This window comes from Anolis sagrei, chromosome 6 (assembly GCF_037176765.1).
Source record: "Anolis sagrei isolate rAnoSag1 chromosome 6, rAnoSag1.mat, whole genome shotgun sequence".
Lineage (NCBI taxonomy): Eukaryota > Metazoa > Chordata > Lepidosauria > Squamata > Dactyloidae > Anolis > Anolis sagrei.
Genome location: NC_090026.1, coordinates 88651684 through 88667558, shown reverse-complemented (window position 1 = coordinate 88667558; position 15875 = coordinate 88651684). Strand labels below are relative to the sequence as shown.

The window sequence follows — 15875 nt, the reverse complement described above, 5'->3', positions numbered from 1 at the left end:
TAAAAGCATTAGATAAACACTGGATGAGAATGCTTTTGTATAAACACAGAAATAAAAATTACTATTTTAACTTATCTATTCCTCCTTTACATTCCATGGAATACAATTATACCCTTGACAGTATTGGATCAAGCCCATGGGAATGAATTTATATGTTTGAATAGAAACATATCATGGATAAGGAAAGTTATCTTTTAACAAACCAGTTCTCTGATTGTAGTATATTACATGCACAAGAAAAATAATCAGAACAGTGATTAAATTCTTCTTAAAGTTAGGAACCTGACAATATTAAACTGCGTAGCAATCTTCAGTTATTTGTGGCAGATCTAGACTGAGATTTAAGGGTCGACCTGTCTCATAGCCATCATGTTTATAAGTAGTTTCAATTCAAAGACAAGCCCTTTGGTATATATGCATTAATGTGGATACAAATATACAGTGTTCCCTTGATACTTCGCGGTTCACTTTTCGTGGACTCGCTGTTTTTGCCTCCTGGCAACTATGGAGTGTGGAAGGGGGTTTTACCCTCCCCCTCAGGAGAGAAGCAGCCAATCCTTAAAAAAAAGAGAAAGGAGATACAAAGCAGTATGCAAATTGCTGCCTTATAGACCCTTCCTTATAGATAGCAAAATAATAATAATAATAATAATAATAATAATAATAAAAAGAAAGAAAATAAAATAAAAAAAGGTGACAGGTGCCTTTAAATCTCTCCTTGCTTCTGCCTCACCCTCGGAATGTGATATATATAGTATGCCTACTTGGTGGATTTTCACTTTTTGTGGGTGGTCCTGGAATGTAACACCTGCGATAAGTGAGGGAACACTGTACATCACAAAAAATATTACTGTAGACTCCATTTACCATCCTAAGTAGACAGAAGTAGAAGAGTAAGCTTGCATGAAAATTTATTAGAAATACATTGTTTGATACAAAGCCTACTTTTAGGTAAAGGCTCTAACACAGGCATGGGCAAACTAAGGCCCGGGGACTGAATGCAGCTCCCCTGGGCACTTACCTGAGGCCCTCCTCATTTTCCCTGTCCTCTTGGCATAAGGACATGGTGGCCTGCTGCATCCTTATGCCAAAAAGATGGAGGAGAAAGGCATGTAGCAGCTGAGGGCCCTCTGGAGCGCTCTCAGCCACCATTTGTCTCACCCTCCTCCTAACATAAGGACAGTACAAGTGACCCTATCCTGATGCCGGGAGGATGACTCAAAGGCATGTGGCAGCTGAGAACCCTCCAAGAGGACGGCCTGAGGTTCACGGCAGTTGCTGTGTGTCCTGCCTTCCTCCCAACATAGGTTTGGGGCAAGCAGCCCCATTCTTATGCTGGGAGGGCAACTTGAGGATGACCCGGGTCCTGCTGTGCTGTGCTCACAATGTGGCCCCAGGCAAAAAAGTTCTCCCATGCCTGTTTTAACACCTAGTCATCAGATTGTGCTTGGTACAGTTTTTACCCTCTCCTGGAAGTTAAAACATGTGCAGCCCTTTTGATGGAAAAAAATATTTGAAAGATCACTAGATGGAAAGTTTGCAAAATGATATCCATTTGCAAATGCAGATCTTGCTTTTCATTTCTACTGACATCTTGATGAATGGAAACCCAGCAATAACTAAAATATAGAAAATGTTGTTTTATATGACAGCTGGGAAATGCTAAACATATTTAGATATGAAATAAAATGGTTAGTACTGTGGGCCACTGGTATCCACAGAGGTATGGTTCTAGGCCCCACCCCTGCAATCAAAATCCATAGATGCTCAAGTGTCATTACACACAGTGGTACAGTGGAACGGTGTTCCTTATAGAAAATGGCAAAATCAAGGATTACTTTTGGGATATTTTGGGAATATTTTCAAGTCTTGGATGGTTGAATCTGTGAATATAGATAGCCAACTGATGTTGCTTGCAGGTATATGGGTTAAACAAAAATCTAAACGATTAATGAACAACTGGAGTAAAATGGCCTGCAAACCATCACTTGCAACACTGCATCAATTGCAATGAAGAATTCTTGCAACCAGTGTTTATGGCTAAGATTTTAAAAATTAAAAAAAAAAATGCAGATCCCCACTGTGATGTTTTTAAAAGGGGCAATTCCAGTTTTTCCTCCTAAATTTCTTCCTGATTGAAGAGTACTGTTTTCCTTTGTCCTAGTAATTGCTACCATTCCTCTGGCTTGCATTTTCAAAATTTGTGAATATATTAGTGATTTAATTGTTGTAAAACCTGTTTCTTTTATCTTTGAAAGCTCACTAGAGCCTGTGAATGAGAAATATTTCTGAAAATCTTGCTACAGGGATGGTATCAGGAAACAACTGCTGATACATTTCCAAAACCGACATGATAAATTTTCTTTCATTTTAAAATTATTAAAATTTGCACTAAAATTTGCAGGTATAATGCTGCTTGTTCAAGCAGCAAATCACCCAGACATTCCTGGCACCTGATGCTGAAAATTGCACAAGTGCTTATCCTCTTAGAGACTAAATTTTGTAATAAATTATATAATATGCAATTTCTACCCTTTCGTGCTACCCAAAGTTGGCTGCTTGCATTGACCAACCCACTGTTCCCAATATTAGGGCTCTCCCTTATGAATAGTTTGTAATAATGCTTGCCTAATGGCCAAGGTGATGTGCAGTCTAAGTAAGAGGAGGTGGGGGACGGGATGGGACAAGACTCATCACTCAGGGGTAACATGAATGTTCCTGCAGTGGAGACTGATGCTACTTTTCAAATTATTATTTAAATTATGCTTACTTCAGTAAAAACAACACTACAAAATGATAAACACAAAAAACACCATATGAAAACAAAACAAAACAAAACTCATATTTCATCCCCTTAAGCTATAATCAATCATCCAGCAGTCAAAGCATACTTTTCTATCCTGTCTTGAAAGAGCGCAATTTCACAAGTGTACTGAACCTGATGGCGCATGTATGTGTGTGTGTATATATGTATGTATGTATCTATATCTATATCTATATATCTATATATATATATATATATATATATATATATAATATTAGATGATGGTGCTTCTTTTTCACAGTTGAAAATTTGCATAGCAGTTCTACTTTTCTTCAGACTTTGTGACACTTTTATTTAATTTGTGAAGTGTTCCTCAAAAGCTGGAAACATAGTCATCAGTGTCTATGAAGTAGAGCATGTTCTTACCCAAATGGGTGTTCATCGTCTTTGCACAGTATTTGCACATGGCTTCCAGTTCATTCAGCTGTCCTTGGAGAAATGAAATCTGAGCTTCCAACTCTTCTTCCTATAACAATATTTTAAAAAACATGGTCGCTTAAGAATAATAGCATAGTAGTATCCAACACAACTTGTCTTTATTGCATTTCCATCCCACTCTTTTTCTATGAAATACGGGGCAGCATACATCATGTCTCTATTCACACACCTGTCATTTTATCTTCATAATCTATGGAATAGCAGGAATCATCAATAGCATGGTCTGTGCTGTTCTCCGCTCTCTACTGGCCTCAATGAAAGCCTCTGTAAGGGGGTGTGATAATTCAGGAGGGAGGCCGAATGGTAGAAATTGTGTGACAGGAGATGAGTTGTAGGCATCTCCTTTGGATCTGAATACTGGGAGTGGAGACTTGGAGGGGACTAAGGACAAACCCTTCTCCTAGTGAGAAGGCCTTATGAAGGACCCAAGCTCTTCCTCTGGTAATAATTAAACAAAAGTTTGCCAAGGCCTGTATCTTGAAGATACACAACCATACTCTGTTCACAACAGAAATGCTCCAGATATTATTTTCTATGTCTGAAGAACAAAAGAGAAGCACATCTATCCAGTACTCAGTTTGGCCATACAGTCATTCGGATATGCCCTGGTCTTACCATTATGCAAAGTAGCTAGATTTTGGAATGCTATCTATTATATTAATTTTACATCCTCCCTATTTTACTGCTTGAGTCATCTCTGTCTGCATTCATTTCATACAAAATATGAAGTCATCACATATTATGTTTATACTTGTAAATGTTACAATATACTTTGTCATCCCCAAATCAGTCAAACAATGCAACTGTCCTCTATTGCAACAGACAGATGGTCTAGACTGCAAATTGTGTTATATCTGTAAGCATGATTCAGTGACATTAAATCAATGTAGATTTCTTAGCTATTATCAGCCTTTTGTTAGCTAAAGCATGCTACATATCACTGATTCCTTTCCAATGTCATCATAACATTCTTCGTATGGAAAAAGGCACAAGAATATTTATGGTGCTATTATTATGCTCTTTTATAGACTTTAGTAGAACAAAGTGATCAGCTTTCATATGCCACTATTCTGACATACTTTTTTCAGGCTTTTACCAGAAGAAAATGATTGACCTTTGTATGAGGTGATGCAGACTTCTAAATTTAGAAAGACCCAAATAAATGGAAAAAAGATTGCAGATACTGACTCTGTGCAGAGTAACAGCGGGTAAGAAGTACTTGAAAAAACACTGTTGGGAATCCAAGAGTGCGGAGCAAAGCAGCTTATCAGTGATACCTACAGTCAATAGTCGTTTTGGGGAGGCTGAAAGAGTAATCCACCATTTATGTACTTATTCCCTTGTGCCAACCATATCAAGGGAGGAGTCTTCAAAAATTCTATTCCGTTCATACTGCTGATTTCTCTGTTTTCCTTCAGTTTGATCTCATAGCATTGTTAACCAGACAGAAAAATACTGAATATTAAAGAACAGACAGAACAAGTATTTTTTATATCCTTGGGTGAGTGTGAGTTGCAGCTTCAGCTTCCCTGGATAGACTGCTGGAGCAACCTCTCATTCTCAGGAAGACTGAGGAATAATTTAACATCTATAATAAAAGATAACTTCCCTCTAACTTGCATAAATTTGGATTAACGGACAATGACGTCAACTCAGAGGGCTGATGTCATTGTTATAAATATCATTAGTTTTAATAACTGAAAATAAATGAAACCTCTCAGTGGGTTGAAAGGTGACTTGGCTAACATTTTTAAAAAACGTTAAATCCTATGAAGGAAACCTATGGACTCTTGGTGATGCCTGTAAATCTGCCTCTCAAAGAAATATTTGTACATGAGGTGAGGTGACAATTACTTCCACTTACTGTCCAAAATTGTTGAAAAAATTGATAGTTGTGTTTTCAATAAATTAGGCCTTAAACCTTTTGCCAGATCCGATTGCAAAAATGCTAAATCTTCTTTGACAGAAGTTGAGTAATCTTGCACATTGTCCATGCACCATTTTTTGAATGATTCCAGGTATTTTCATAGATCATCTGAGTAACTATCTTGATAAAATAGTATTTGCAACTGCATCCAAGTCATCTTGATTCAACAAATTGCTCTGCTCAATCTTCAAACAGTTAACATCAACTAACCTGTTGATTGGGGTGGAGAACTGCACCTTGATGAAGTAAGTTCTCCGTTTGTGGCAATTACCATGACTACCCCACTTACATACTCATTAGCACTAAAAACCATGGCCTGCAAGGCCAATGAAGTATGATCAGAACCCCCTGGCGATGATACTTTGAATTATTGGCAGTGGTAGAAATGTATACAAGGGGCTTTTCAGCTATCATGCTTTTCTGTACATAAACTGCTATCTGTAGCACAAACTTTCTGCATCTCATTTGCAATGCTCCCACAGAAAAAAATCTGTTCCTGCCCAAAAAATCTGTTATGTTCAACAGCCCCTTCAAATAAACTGCTTTCAATGATTTTATTGCCTTTTGGACCACGTCAAAATTGTGTTGATTCCTTTATCAGTTGCTGTGAATGAGAACACTCTTGTCGAAGGCTTTCATGGCTGGAATCACTAGGTTCTTGTGGGTTTTTTCGGGCTATAGAGCCATGTTCTAGAGGCATTTCTCCTGACGTTTCGCCTGCATCTATGGCAAGCATCCTCAGAGGATACTTTGTACATGAGGATCTGAGGATGCTTGCCATAGATGCAGGCGAAACGTCAGGAGAAATGCCTCTAGAACATGGCTCTATAGCCCGAAAAAACCCACAAGAACCTAGAACACTCTTGGTTTGTTAATATATTCATCAACATATTATTTGTGCATACTTTGACATGTTGACTCTGTATCATTGGTGCAAAGTACAGCATCTCCAAGAGATGCATATGCAGAGAATTTTCCATCTCTGACCAAACTTTTCCATGCAATGAGCCATCCATTCAAACAGGCTTACATCTGTTGTTACCTTAATTTTCCCCTATGGAATATTTACTTATTTATCATGTCAGAAGCAAATTGAGAATGCAGTTATAATATATAGAAAAACCATAAACAAAGTTAAAAACTTGGCATTATACTAAATTTCCTTTGACCAGAATTTCTGGTCAAATGAATTGCAATTGTTTGAAGATGTGTCACTTATTTATCACTTTAAATCCTAAGCAACTTTGATGCAGTCTTTTCTCAGAAGGCAAGTGGCAATTGTCTTTGTCTTCTCAATACTTACTTTGTTTATATTTTTAACCATCTCATTTATTACTGAAGGCATAGTTTAATTTCTAAATTAATGAAAATTATTCTAAACAATATTTAGAGAAAATAGAATGAGAAATAATATCATAGAGGAAGAGATAAATAAAAAGCTTGACCAGTTGGCTAGAAAGAGGAAAGAAAACTGAAGAGAGAGAGGGGAGCCAATACTATTAATGGAATGGAAGTTTTCAGGACTCCTGCCTTAATCTGTTTGGCGCAAAGGGATAAATCCACAGGGGATTACTCATTCAGCCTGCCTGAGAATGGAATACTCTGTATTTGTTGTAAAACATAGGTATCTGCAAAAACAGATTCAATGCCATCTGAACAAAGTTGATTAATATGCCATCTTGGCAGACACAACAAAATAATTACAAGATTTGGACTTCCATGGCAGCTAAAAACAGTGTTAACAGCAAGACAAGCAACAACAAGGAATACAGCAGTAATGATGTTAACCAAACTATTCTGCCTTGAGAGAAATCAAAGAGATGAAAATTCAAGCCATTAGATCACTCTTTCTGAAAACAAACGGCCATCAGTTCTGGGAAATTAATTTCTAGGAAATGGCAACAATGCCAGCCATGTATAATATTCTGCTCTAGACCATGGTAATCTAAAGATACTGTCAGCAACTCCTTGAATTCTATCCAGAAGTGAAACAGAATTTTTGAAACAATAAAAATACTGCTGTTTCTTTCACAACTTTTCTATTAACGAAGACTATTTTTTTTACAACAACCACATAGCATGTTGTGTATAATTACACTACCAGTACAAGACTTGCAACTTGATTCCCTCCAAATGCTCTTGGACCACAATTTCTCACTTAATCGGCCATGTAGTCTGATGTCATTTGGAAGGTCATGAGTTGTTCACCTCAATTCTAGTAAGATAAGATTCTGAAAATAGATTCTTTTGCTTACACTAGGAACATGTAATCTATTTTCCTTTCTATAAATGTTGTAGACTTCGTAGCTGTCTCAGAACCTTGGCAGCACAACGATGTTATTCCTAGTCCAATGACACCCGAATCTACTAATGTGGACAGTCACTATCTATTTTTATAGTTTAAATCAGAGCTAGGGATTTTTCTTATTTTACAGCTGAGGCATACAAAATTTGTTTTAAACACACACAATATTTATTTTGGCTTGAAATGCAGCACTCTTTCAGGTGCTACAACATCTTTTAATCATGTGTCCATATACCACACCTGATTCTAGTTCTACCTTGTGCAAAGAACGGGCTGAAATCTTTAATCTATCTTAAAAATCTGGCTGTACAGAAAAATGTGGGTGGCGATTAAATATCACCCCAAATTATTTCTGGAAATATGTACTTAAGACTCAAATAATATGTCTCACACATCTTTCAACACAAATGAATGAAACTAAAAACTAGATATCTCATCATATCTCTGCCAGCCACTAGACCCATATTCACACATTAACAACAGAAAAAGCTAACGTGCATGCCTGATGAACCCGTGCACTGAATGCTACCTATCCTTTAGTGTGTGCTCCATCTTTTGTTCTAAACCAATGAAATCTGTTTTAAATTTTATCTCCAATCAAGAACACATTAGCTATTTTCCTATACAATCTGCCCTATATATTTAGGTCCTCTGAGGAATGTTTTCATCAACCAGCCAGAACTCAGCTGACAACTGTCATCCAGAGGACTTTTTTGTTGGCTGCCCCTGAACTCTGGAATGATCTACTGGAAGGGATTCAACAACTAAATGAGCTCTCAGAATTTAAAATAGAATACAAGACCTGTCTTTTCCAGCAGGACTATCTAGTCAATTTCAACCTTAGGTCTATGTCTCTTAATATATGTATAAGGTGTTTCAAAAAGATGGACCTGATTTGAAATCACTATATTTCTGCAACCATGAATTGCCAATGAATGAAATCTTAGCACTTGAAAGAGTGGGGTACAGAGTTTCAAATGATTACCACTATATAGCTCTCCTAGCATATAATGAGCCCCTCATGAAGACTTTACAGAAAACTCTATTGAATTATTCTCTGCTGAAATATAATAATAATAATAATAATAATAATAATAATAATGTGGAAAATATGAAAAAATGTGGTCAGCAAAGAATGTGTCCAAATGGTCAGAAAGGTTTTGAAGAGCAAATTAAATGGTGGAAATATGATCAAGGCTATCAACACCTGGGCCATCCGAATCATAAGATACACTGCTGGAATTGTGAACTGGACACAAGCTGGATGATCTGGACAGAAAAACAAGAAAACAGATGACAATCGACTACTCATTACACCTGCATAATGATGTCGACAGACTTTACCTGCCCAATAAATCAGGAGGCAGAGGGCTTCTGCAGGTGAAGCATATGGTAGAAGAAGAGAAACATGCACTGGCAGTCAAGAACCAACATTGATGGAAGTCAATAGTAGAAAACTGCTTCAAGTGCAAAAGTCAAAGAGTGAAAGAGTAAAAATACAATGCAGAGCAGAAGAGAAAACTGGCAAAAGAAGGCTTTCCATGGACAGTTCCTGGGAAAAATTGAGATCAAAATTGACAAAGAAAAGAAGTTCTGAGAGTGCCTTGGACTGCCAGAAGATCCAACCAGTCCATACTTCAGGAAATAAAGCCCGACTGCTCATTGGAGGGAAGGATAGTAGAGGCAAAGATTAAGTACTTTGGCCACATCATGAGAAGAAAGGAAAGCTTAGAGAAGGCAATTATGCTGGGGAAAATGGAAGGAAAAAGGAAGAGGGCCGACCAAGGGTAACATGGATGGCTGGCATCCTTGAAGTGACTGGATTGACCTTGAAGGAGCTGGGGGTAGTGACAGCCGACAAGGAGCTCTGGCATGGGCTGGTCCACAAGGTCACAAAGAGTCAGAAACGACTGAACGAATGAACAACAACAACAAGAGATTAAATCTACAAGAAATAATATGTGAAAGCTTGATTTATCCAGTTTGACAACTTTTGGTTTATTATTCAAAACCAATGAAAGTTTGGGAGCTGACTGATTACAATACATAGCTATTTCATTTGAACATATCTAAACCCATCAATTTTGCACTTCAGATGTTTTGGACATGAACTTCTAGAAGCTCCAGGCAACATGGATAATGATAAGGATTGTGAAAATGCTTGGGAGGGGGGCAAAGGTTTTCAGCTCCTGAATAAAAAGCAGTGCAAATGATGTTGGTCATGTGCCATCAAGGACCTCGATCACATAGTATAACCTAATTTTATTTGATTAAATGAGCTATACAAAGACTAGGATTACGCATATGGTTCTTCTTCTGTCTTGCTGATTTGATTAGATCCCAATAATAAAATATGATTCCAAAGGAACACCATTTGTGTAAAACTTTCTACTCTTTCTTTTCTCTTAATTATTTTATGAAAAAATATAAATATAATAAAATGCCGGTGGTGGCTGCATTTAAACAACTGCACAGATGTATTACGTGATTATCAAGGAATATAACTAAGCATGACTGATATCAGAGAATTATTGTGAGATAAAAAAAGCATTAGACAATTTTCTCTAAAGGGAGAAAGATTACTAAGAAATAGAACCGAAATGAGTAAGAATGGTGTGATCTTTCTCTCCACTCTGGTATTGATTCATCTGGTACCAACTTCATCTGGGTTTTAGAAGCCTCTAGACCCTATTCCTAACACTCCTCACCAAACAACCAGACACCAGGAGTCTCCCTGGACTTGACATGTTCTAGTTCACAGATCTGGACAGTCTTATTTGCAAATTATGGATGTTGTGCTGTCATATGTAATGGATTGGCCTACTCTAAAGGGTTGGTGTGTAAGGAGTTGGTGTAAAGGCAGAAGCCAGGCCCAGCTTGCTGAAGCTAAGCGAGAGCTCAGGGGTGGAGAAACCAGGCAATGTCTAAGACAGAAGTGCAGCTTGATTGGTTGACAAAATTGGAGGGAAAAGCTCAGTAGCTGGAGATGGGCAGAGCCAGAGCAAAAGGAAGAAGACAGCAGCCATTTTAAGATCATTTAGGATTTTGGTGAAGGAGGAGGGGCTAGGAGTCTGAAGGGAAGGAAGAGATTTGGGAAATGTTTTGGGTTATAGGAAAGATACTTCTTTGAGGAATAATAGTTAATAGGCCTCTAAAGTGTTTTAGAGTGCTGTGTAAGAAGGGAGAACTTTGTTTAAAGAAATTCAAGAATATAAGTACCATCCTCTGTATTGAAGAAAAGCCTGACAAGTTAACTGTAACCATTAAGCTTACTTCCTGTTCAAAATAAACAACATTTTCCTGTTTTATTCCAACTGAAGTCTTTGTGTGGCTTTATGAACATATCAGTAAAGGAGGTGGCCTAATGAAATAATAAATTGGTGGCAACAGAAGAAAGTAAACTTTAATAAATAACTGGAAGGAGCAGAGGCCAAATAGAAACATACAGTGGAGGCTTTCCACTGACTGGCTTTCTGTGGAGTGAGGGTGTATGTACACTGGTTCCCTCATGGCCTTGCCTTGGGCCATGCCTTGTTGTTTGCCTTTTGTCCTCCATCTTGTGTGTGGGTGTGCCTGAGGCAGATTCTGTCTACTGTCCCTCCATTGTTTGTCATAATTGGGGGCAGTTGGTTATAATTGGTGGTACTTGGTGGGATATTCCAGGTTGTTGGGTCATATCTTCACTATATCATTCATACACAAAGAACTAGAGTGTAGGAGAAATTATTCTCTATGAAATTAATCAGGAAATATCTCCTGTGCATCTTCTCTGTCTAGAGATAATTTGCCAGCCCATTTATACAAGTGAACCAGTGCACATAAGTTAAACAATATATGACACATAAATTATAGTTTGAAGGAAGAAGAGACTTACAGATTCTTTCTTGGACATACTTCTGCTGTGAGAGCGAGAATGGGAAATAGTACTAAAAAAGGATTCCTTCCTGGTTGCAGACAAAGGTGGAGACTCTGTGTATTCACGTCCCCCAGACAAACTTTCAATACTTGGAGAAGCGCTGACATTTTTTGAACTTTGTCCTGCAAAGCAAATAGAGGGAAGAAAAAAAATTAGTGGGAAATATTTCAATCAAAGAGCTATCAGAAGTATCACTTGGTGATTTTTGTGAACAGCTCAACACAGAGTGAGATTTCATGACATCAAAGCACATCTGTCCACACATGTAAGGAGATATGAAGTGCTACTGTGAAACAGACAGGCCTAAATTGAACAAGGTCACTGCAAAGCACACTCTCAAAGACCCACAAAGCAAACGTAGAAAATGAATTCACCGTACAAAGCACAGATGCTGCACTAGAAGAAACCTACCTTCAGTAGTCAATTTGTCCATAATTTGTTTTATTTTCAAATCAAAACTTTAATATTTACTGCATTAAGAATTTGAAGTGAAATAGCGGCAGGAGCTAGGGAAGCTGTACGTAAAGGACAAAGTAGATACATATTTGAGTATGATGAGTCAGTATGCTAAAAGGAAACTCATTTTCCTTATGTAGCCGAATATAGTTCCATTCACATACAAGAGGGAAGCAGGAACAGTGTTCTGTAGAAGTACGGAAAGAAAACCCCAACTGGCATACAATACTGATTGTCTGTTGGTGTCTGTCTGCAAAAAACCAGTGCGAGGAGGGAATGGAACAGAATATCTTGGAAGAAGGACACATGGCCAGCTGATGAGGAACATTTCACAATGAAATGGTTGGTAGCAAATTCCAGCCATACAGCTTTAATCCTGAAATCATTTGAAGTTTCTTAGACACATTGTTAAGTCTATGAAAGACAGAAATTAGTTTGTAGTTAAAAAGGAAAGGTTAAACCTGTTGGAATTCAAACATGATGTCATGGAATGAAAACAAATGCATAAATCACTTTCACTTTTGGTTTCTAAACGCTGAGACAAACAAACAGTACAATACTATAATAACGCTCTGCTGCTTAGTTGTTATAGATAATTTTATCTGAAACTGTTGATCTTTTGTTCCTTTTATCGTTGTTATTTACAACACTGAAGAAATGTAACTACAACAGTTAAAGCAGTAACAGTCACAATAAAAAAATAAAGTCAGAAGATAACTTTCAGAAGCTATTAAGTCAGGAAGATTAAGAGAGAGTCAATGACTCAGGGACCTACAAATCCAAGTACAAGCACCAGGGAAACCTTCTTCATTCCATTCTAATCCAATCAAATCAGATGTAGGTCTGGTGCAAAGGAATTCCTAATGGCAGGCAGGAAGAAGATACTACCATTGAACATTTTGAACATTGTGAATTTGGTGTAGAAACAAACTGGAATTAGGACCACAATTTATAAATGTCAAGCTACCTAGAGGATAATTTTATGGCCTTTAGGAATGGATATACTTTAGACGGCTAGAAATGTAATATGTTCAGAAATCTTGATGCCATTAAGAAAAAAAAGAAGAAGACTGGTTTAACAAAATCCTTGACATAATGACCATGGATGAATTGACTTATTGGATAACACCAAACTATGAAATTCCAAACAAACCTACGAATTGGGATCCGGTGAAGGACTACCTTAGGAAACGGAAAATTGACATTACTTACTAAAAAGAGTAAATCACAAAAACTAAGCCACAAAGAAGGAAGAAACGCTATAGAAATAAACCCGAAAATACTAGTAAAAATCCTCCTTGAATAGATGGAAGTTCTTTTTTTTAACTATTCCCCAACCTACCCCTTCCCCTCCCCCAGTACCCGCTCTCCCCCCTGACCTTTCCCATATGCACCCCCTTCCTACTCCCCCCCACTCCCCCCGGGAGATGTAGCAACTACAGGTATTTCCTGCATTTTTCTTACTATACTATCTCTTACATATTGTTCTCCCACTTTCCATGTATTTATATATAACTTTAATGAATTTTATAATAAAAAAATCCCAACAAATTGAAATTTTGGAAAAAATATATTATGTGAAACATTTCATAGAATCATAGAATCAAAGAGTTGTAAGAGACCTCATGGGCCATCCAGTCCAACCCCCTGTGAAGAAACAGGAATATTGCATTCAAATCACCCCTGACAGATCCAGCCTCTGTTTAAAAGCTTCCAAAGAAGGAGCCTCCACCACACTCTGGGGCAGAGCGTTCCACTGCTGAACGGCTCTCACAGTCAGGAAGTTCTTCCTCATGTTCAGGTGGAATCTCCTTTCTTGTAGTTTGAAGCCATTGTTCCTTGTCCTAATCTCCATGGAAGCAATAAACAAGCTTGCTCCCTCCTCCCTGTTGCTTCCTCTCATACTGCATCAACGTAAAAATTTGTTCATTACTTAGCATTTAAAGTGGTACTATTTGGGTTATTTATACAACTATAGAGTATGAAATCCTTAGTTTAATACAAACAAAGCTATGAAAATACCCTCTATTAAAGATAGTTGAAAATTGCCGCACTGTAAAGATGTACCTTAGTGTCTGACATTTGAAGAAGAGGAAAAAACAGGTACTGTGAAAATAATAAAAAGCAAAAGGAAATATATTTGGACAGAAGTAATCTTAAGCAGTCACAGTATTAAGACCTAGTCAAGTAATATATCTGAATATAAAATTTAATACACAAGTGAAAATATTGAACTCTTCAGCATCAGAAGAAGTTCCCTCCTATATGTTCCTCTCATGATGGTGACAGCACCCAGAAGTATGTTATTTATTATTATTTAAAACTTTTATATCCTGATCTTTTCTACCTCCGTAGAGGGACTCAGACCGGCTGACAGCAAGGATTCAATGCTAACAGTAAAAATGTGTTAGCATTGATACTGAAATGTATCCTAGATGTGAGTACTGAATAGTCTACAGTACATATCGGAATTATTATTCTATAATACTGCATCTTCATATTCTCTAATTCCTGATATTTTTATTTAGGAGAAAATAACAAGCAGTTCCCACTATGTTTCTGTTATTTTACCTTGCAAAATTTCAGGTCAGAAAATTGCTATTGCTAACTCTTAATCCCAGAAAAATAAACACCTAGAAGAAAACCAATCCCCAAAACATGAGATAAATCAGCCATGATTTTATAAAGTAATACAAACACCAAGGTTTATAAAATTGTGTATTTAATGTTTTATAACCCAGACAAAATCGGTTAGAATACATAAAGAAGATTGATTTTTTGCCATTAATATGCTGTAAACCGCCTTGAGCCCCCCCCCCCCCCCCCCCCCGGTGAGAAAGGCAGTATATAAATACAGTAAGTAAGTAACTAAGTAAGTAAATAAATATAGTCCAGTCTTGATTTGTTCAGCTTTCTGGTTGCCAGCTGGCCTTCCATGATTTAACTTGTTTCATTAAAATATATTTATTAAGAATTTCCAAATACATTAAAAAGTATACAGATTTAAAATTCAAAATATTCTAGCAATATGGATAAAAGTATTATGGAAGACACTTTTTCAAATACATTGGGGAATTCTCACAAAATAACACTTTTTAAAAGAGAAACATAGTTGAATACAACATGTGTTGCATGATTTTCCCTTCCATGGAGCCTATGCTAACTTTCACATAATATTTCTCATTACTTATTGTTTACTATTGTCTTCTGAAAATGGGATTGTTCTCCAGCTGTTTATCTATATATTGTTATTGCTGAGGGCAGCATGCAGTGAAACCTGTTTCCTTATAAAGTAAGAAGCAAAGTAATCTATAACCAGCATTTCTGTTGGAAAAATGCAGGCAGCTAGAAGAAACAAAAAGGTATAAATGATTAGTCTGAAACTAGGGTTGTCATAAGAGAGAGGATGCAAGGTATGGAAGCAAATGCAAGGTGAAAGAGCGAAGTATGGTGAAGATGAAGTGGAAATTGCTTATTCAAAGAGGAACGAAGAAGCAAAAGGTTACAAGGTGCACTGGTGGGATGCAAATAAGAGGTGTGGTAGAAAGGAAGGAAGCAAGACTCTAGCAACGAGAAATGACAAACACATCCTATCTAGAGCAATAGGCAGGGGGAAAAAACTCCTAGGGTTAGCTTCCCCCATATGGGAACACTGGAAGGGTTTTTTTCCCCTGCCTATCTGGGGCAGTAGGAGGATCATAACCAAAACTACAGATGTTTCACCCATATCAGCTTAGGAAAAGGGCAAAATATGTAGAAGCATCATGTAAATCTTTCATTTTTGGAAGCTGTGTTTAAACCATGATAAAGTACTATGTCCTTTTTTTTTGGAAGACTAATTTCACATTTATTTGTCTTTGGCATCTGGTATCATCCTTTATCATGTTACTTGCACAAAACAAGCATGAGTGGGTATATTAAGAAATCAAAAGCAATCAGGATAATACTGCCATTTTTAAATTTCACATTTATTGACTAAAATTGACTAAAATGTAAAAAAAAAGTAATA

General features: G+C 37.2%; 1 protein-coding gene across 7 annotated transcripts in view; it reads right to left on the bottom strand.

The window, feature by feature from the left end:
• TBC1D5 (TBC1 domain family member 5) overlaps nucleotides 1-15875 on the bottom strand; it is a 299834-nt gene that overhangs the window by 18734 nt on the left and 265225 nt on the right. For all 7 annotated transcript variants that reach the window (XM_060781976.2, XM_060781971.2, XM_060781970.2 and 4 more), the window contains 2 exons: nucleotides 11369-11532; nucleotides 3191-3290 (listed from right to left, as the gene is read on the bottom strand). In XM_060781976.2, the coding sequence (XP_060637959.2) occupies nucleotides 3191-3290; nucleotides 11369-11532 (264 nt within the window). The remainder of the gene's footprint in view (nucleotides 1-3190; nucleotides 3291-11368; nucleotides 11533-15875) is intronic.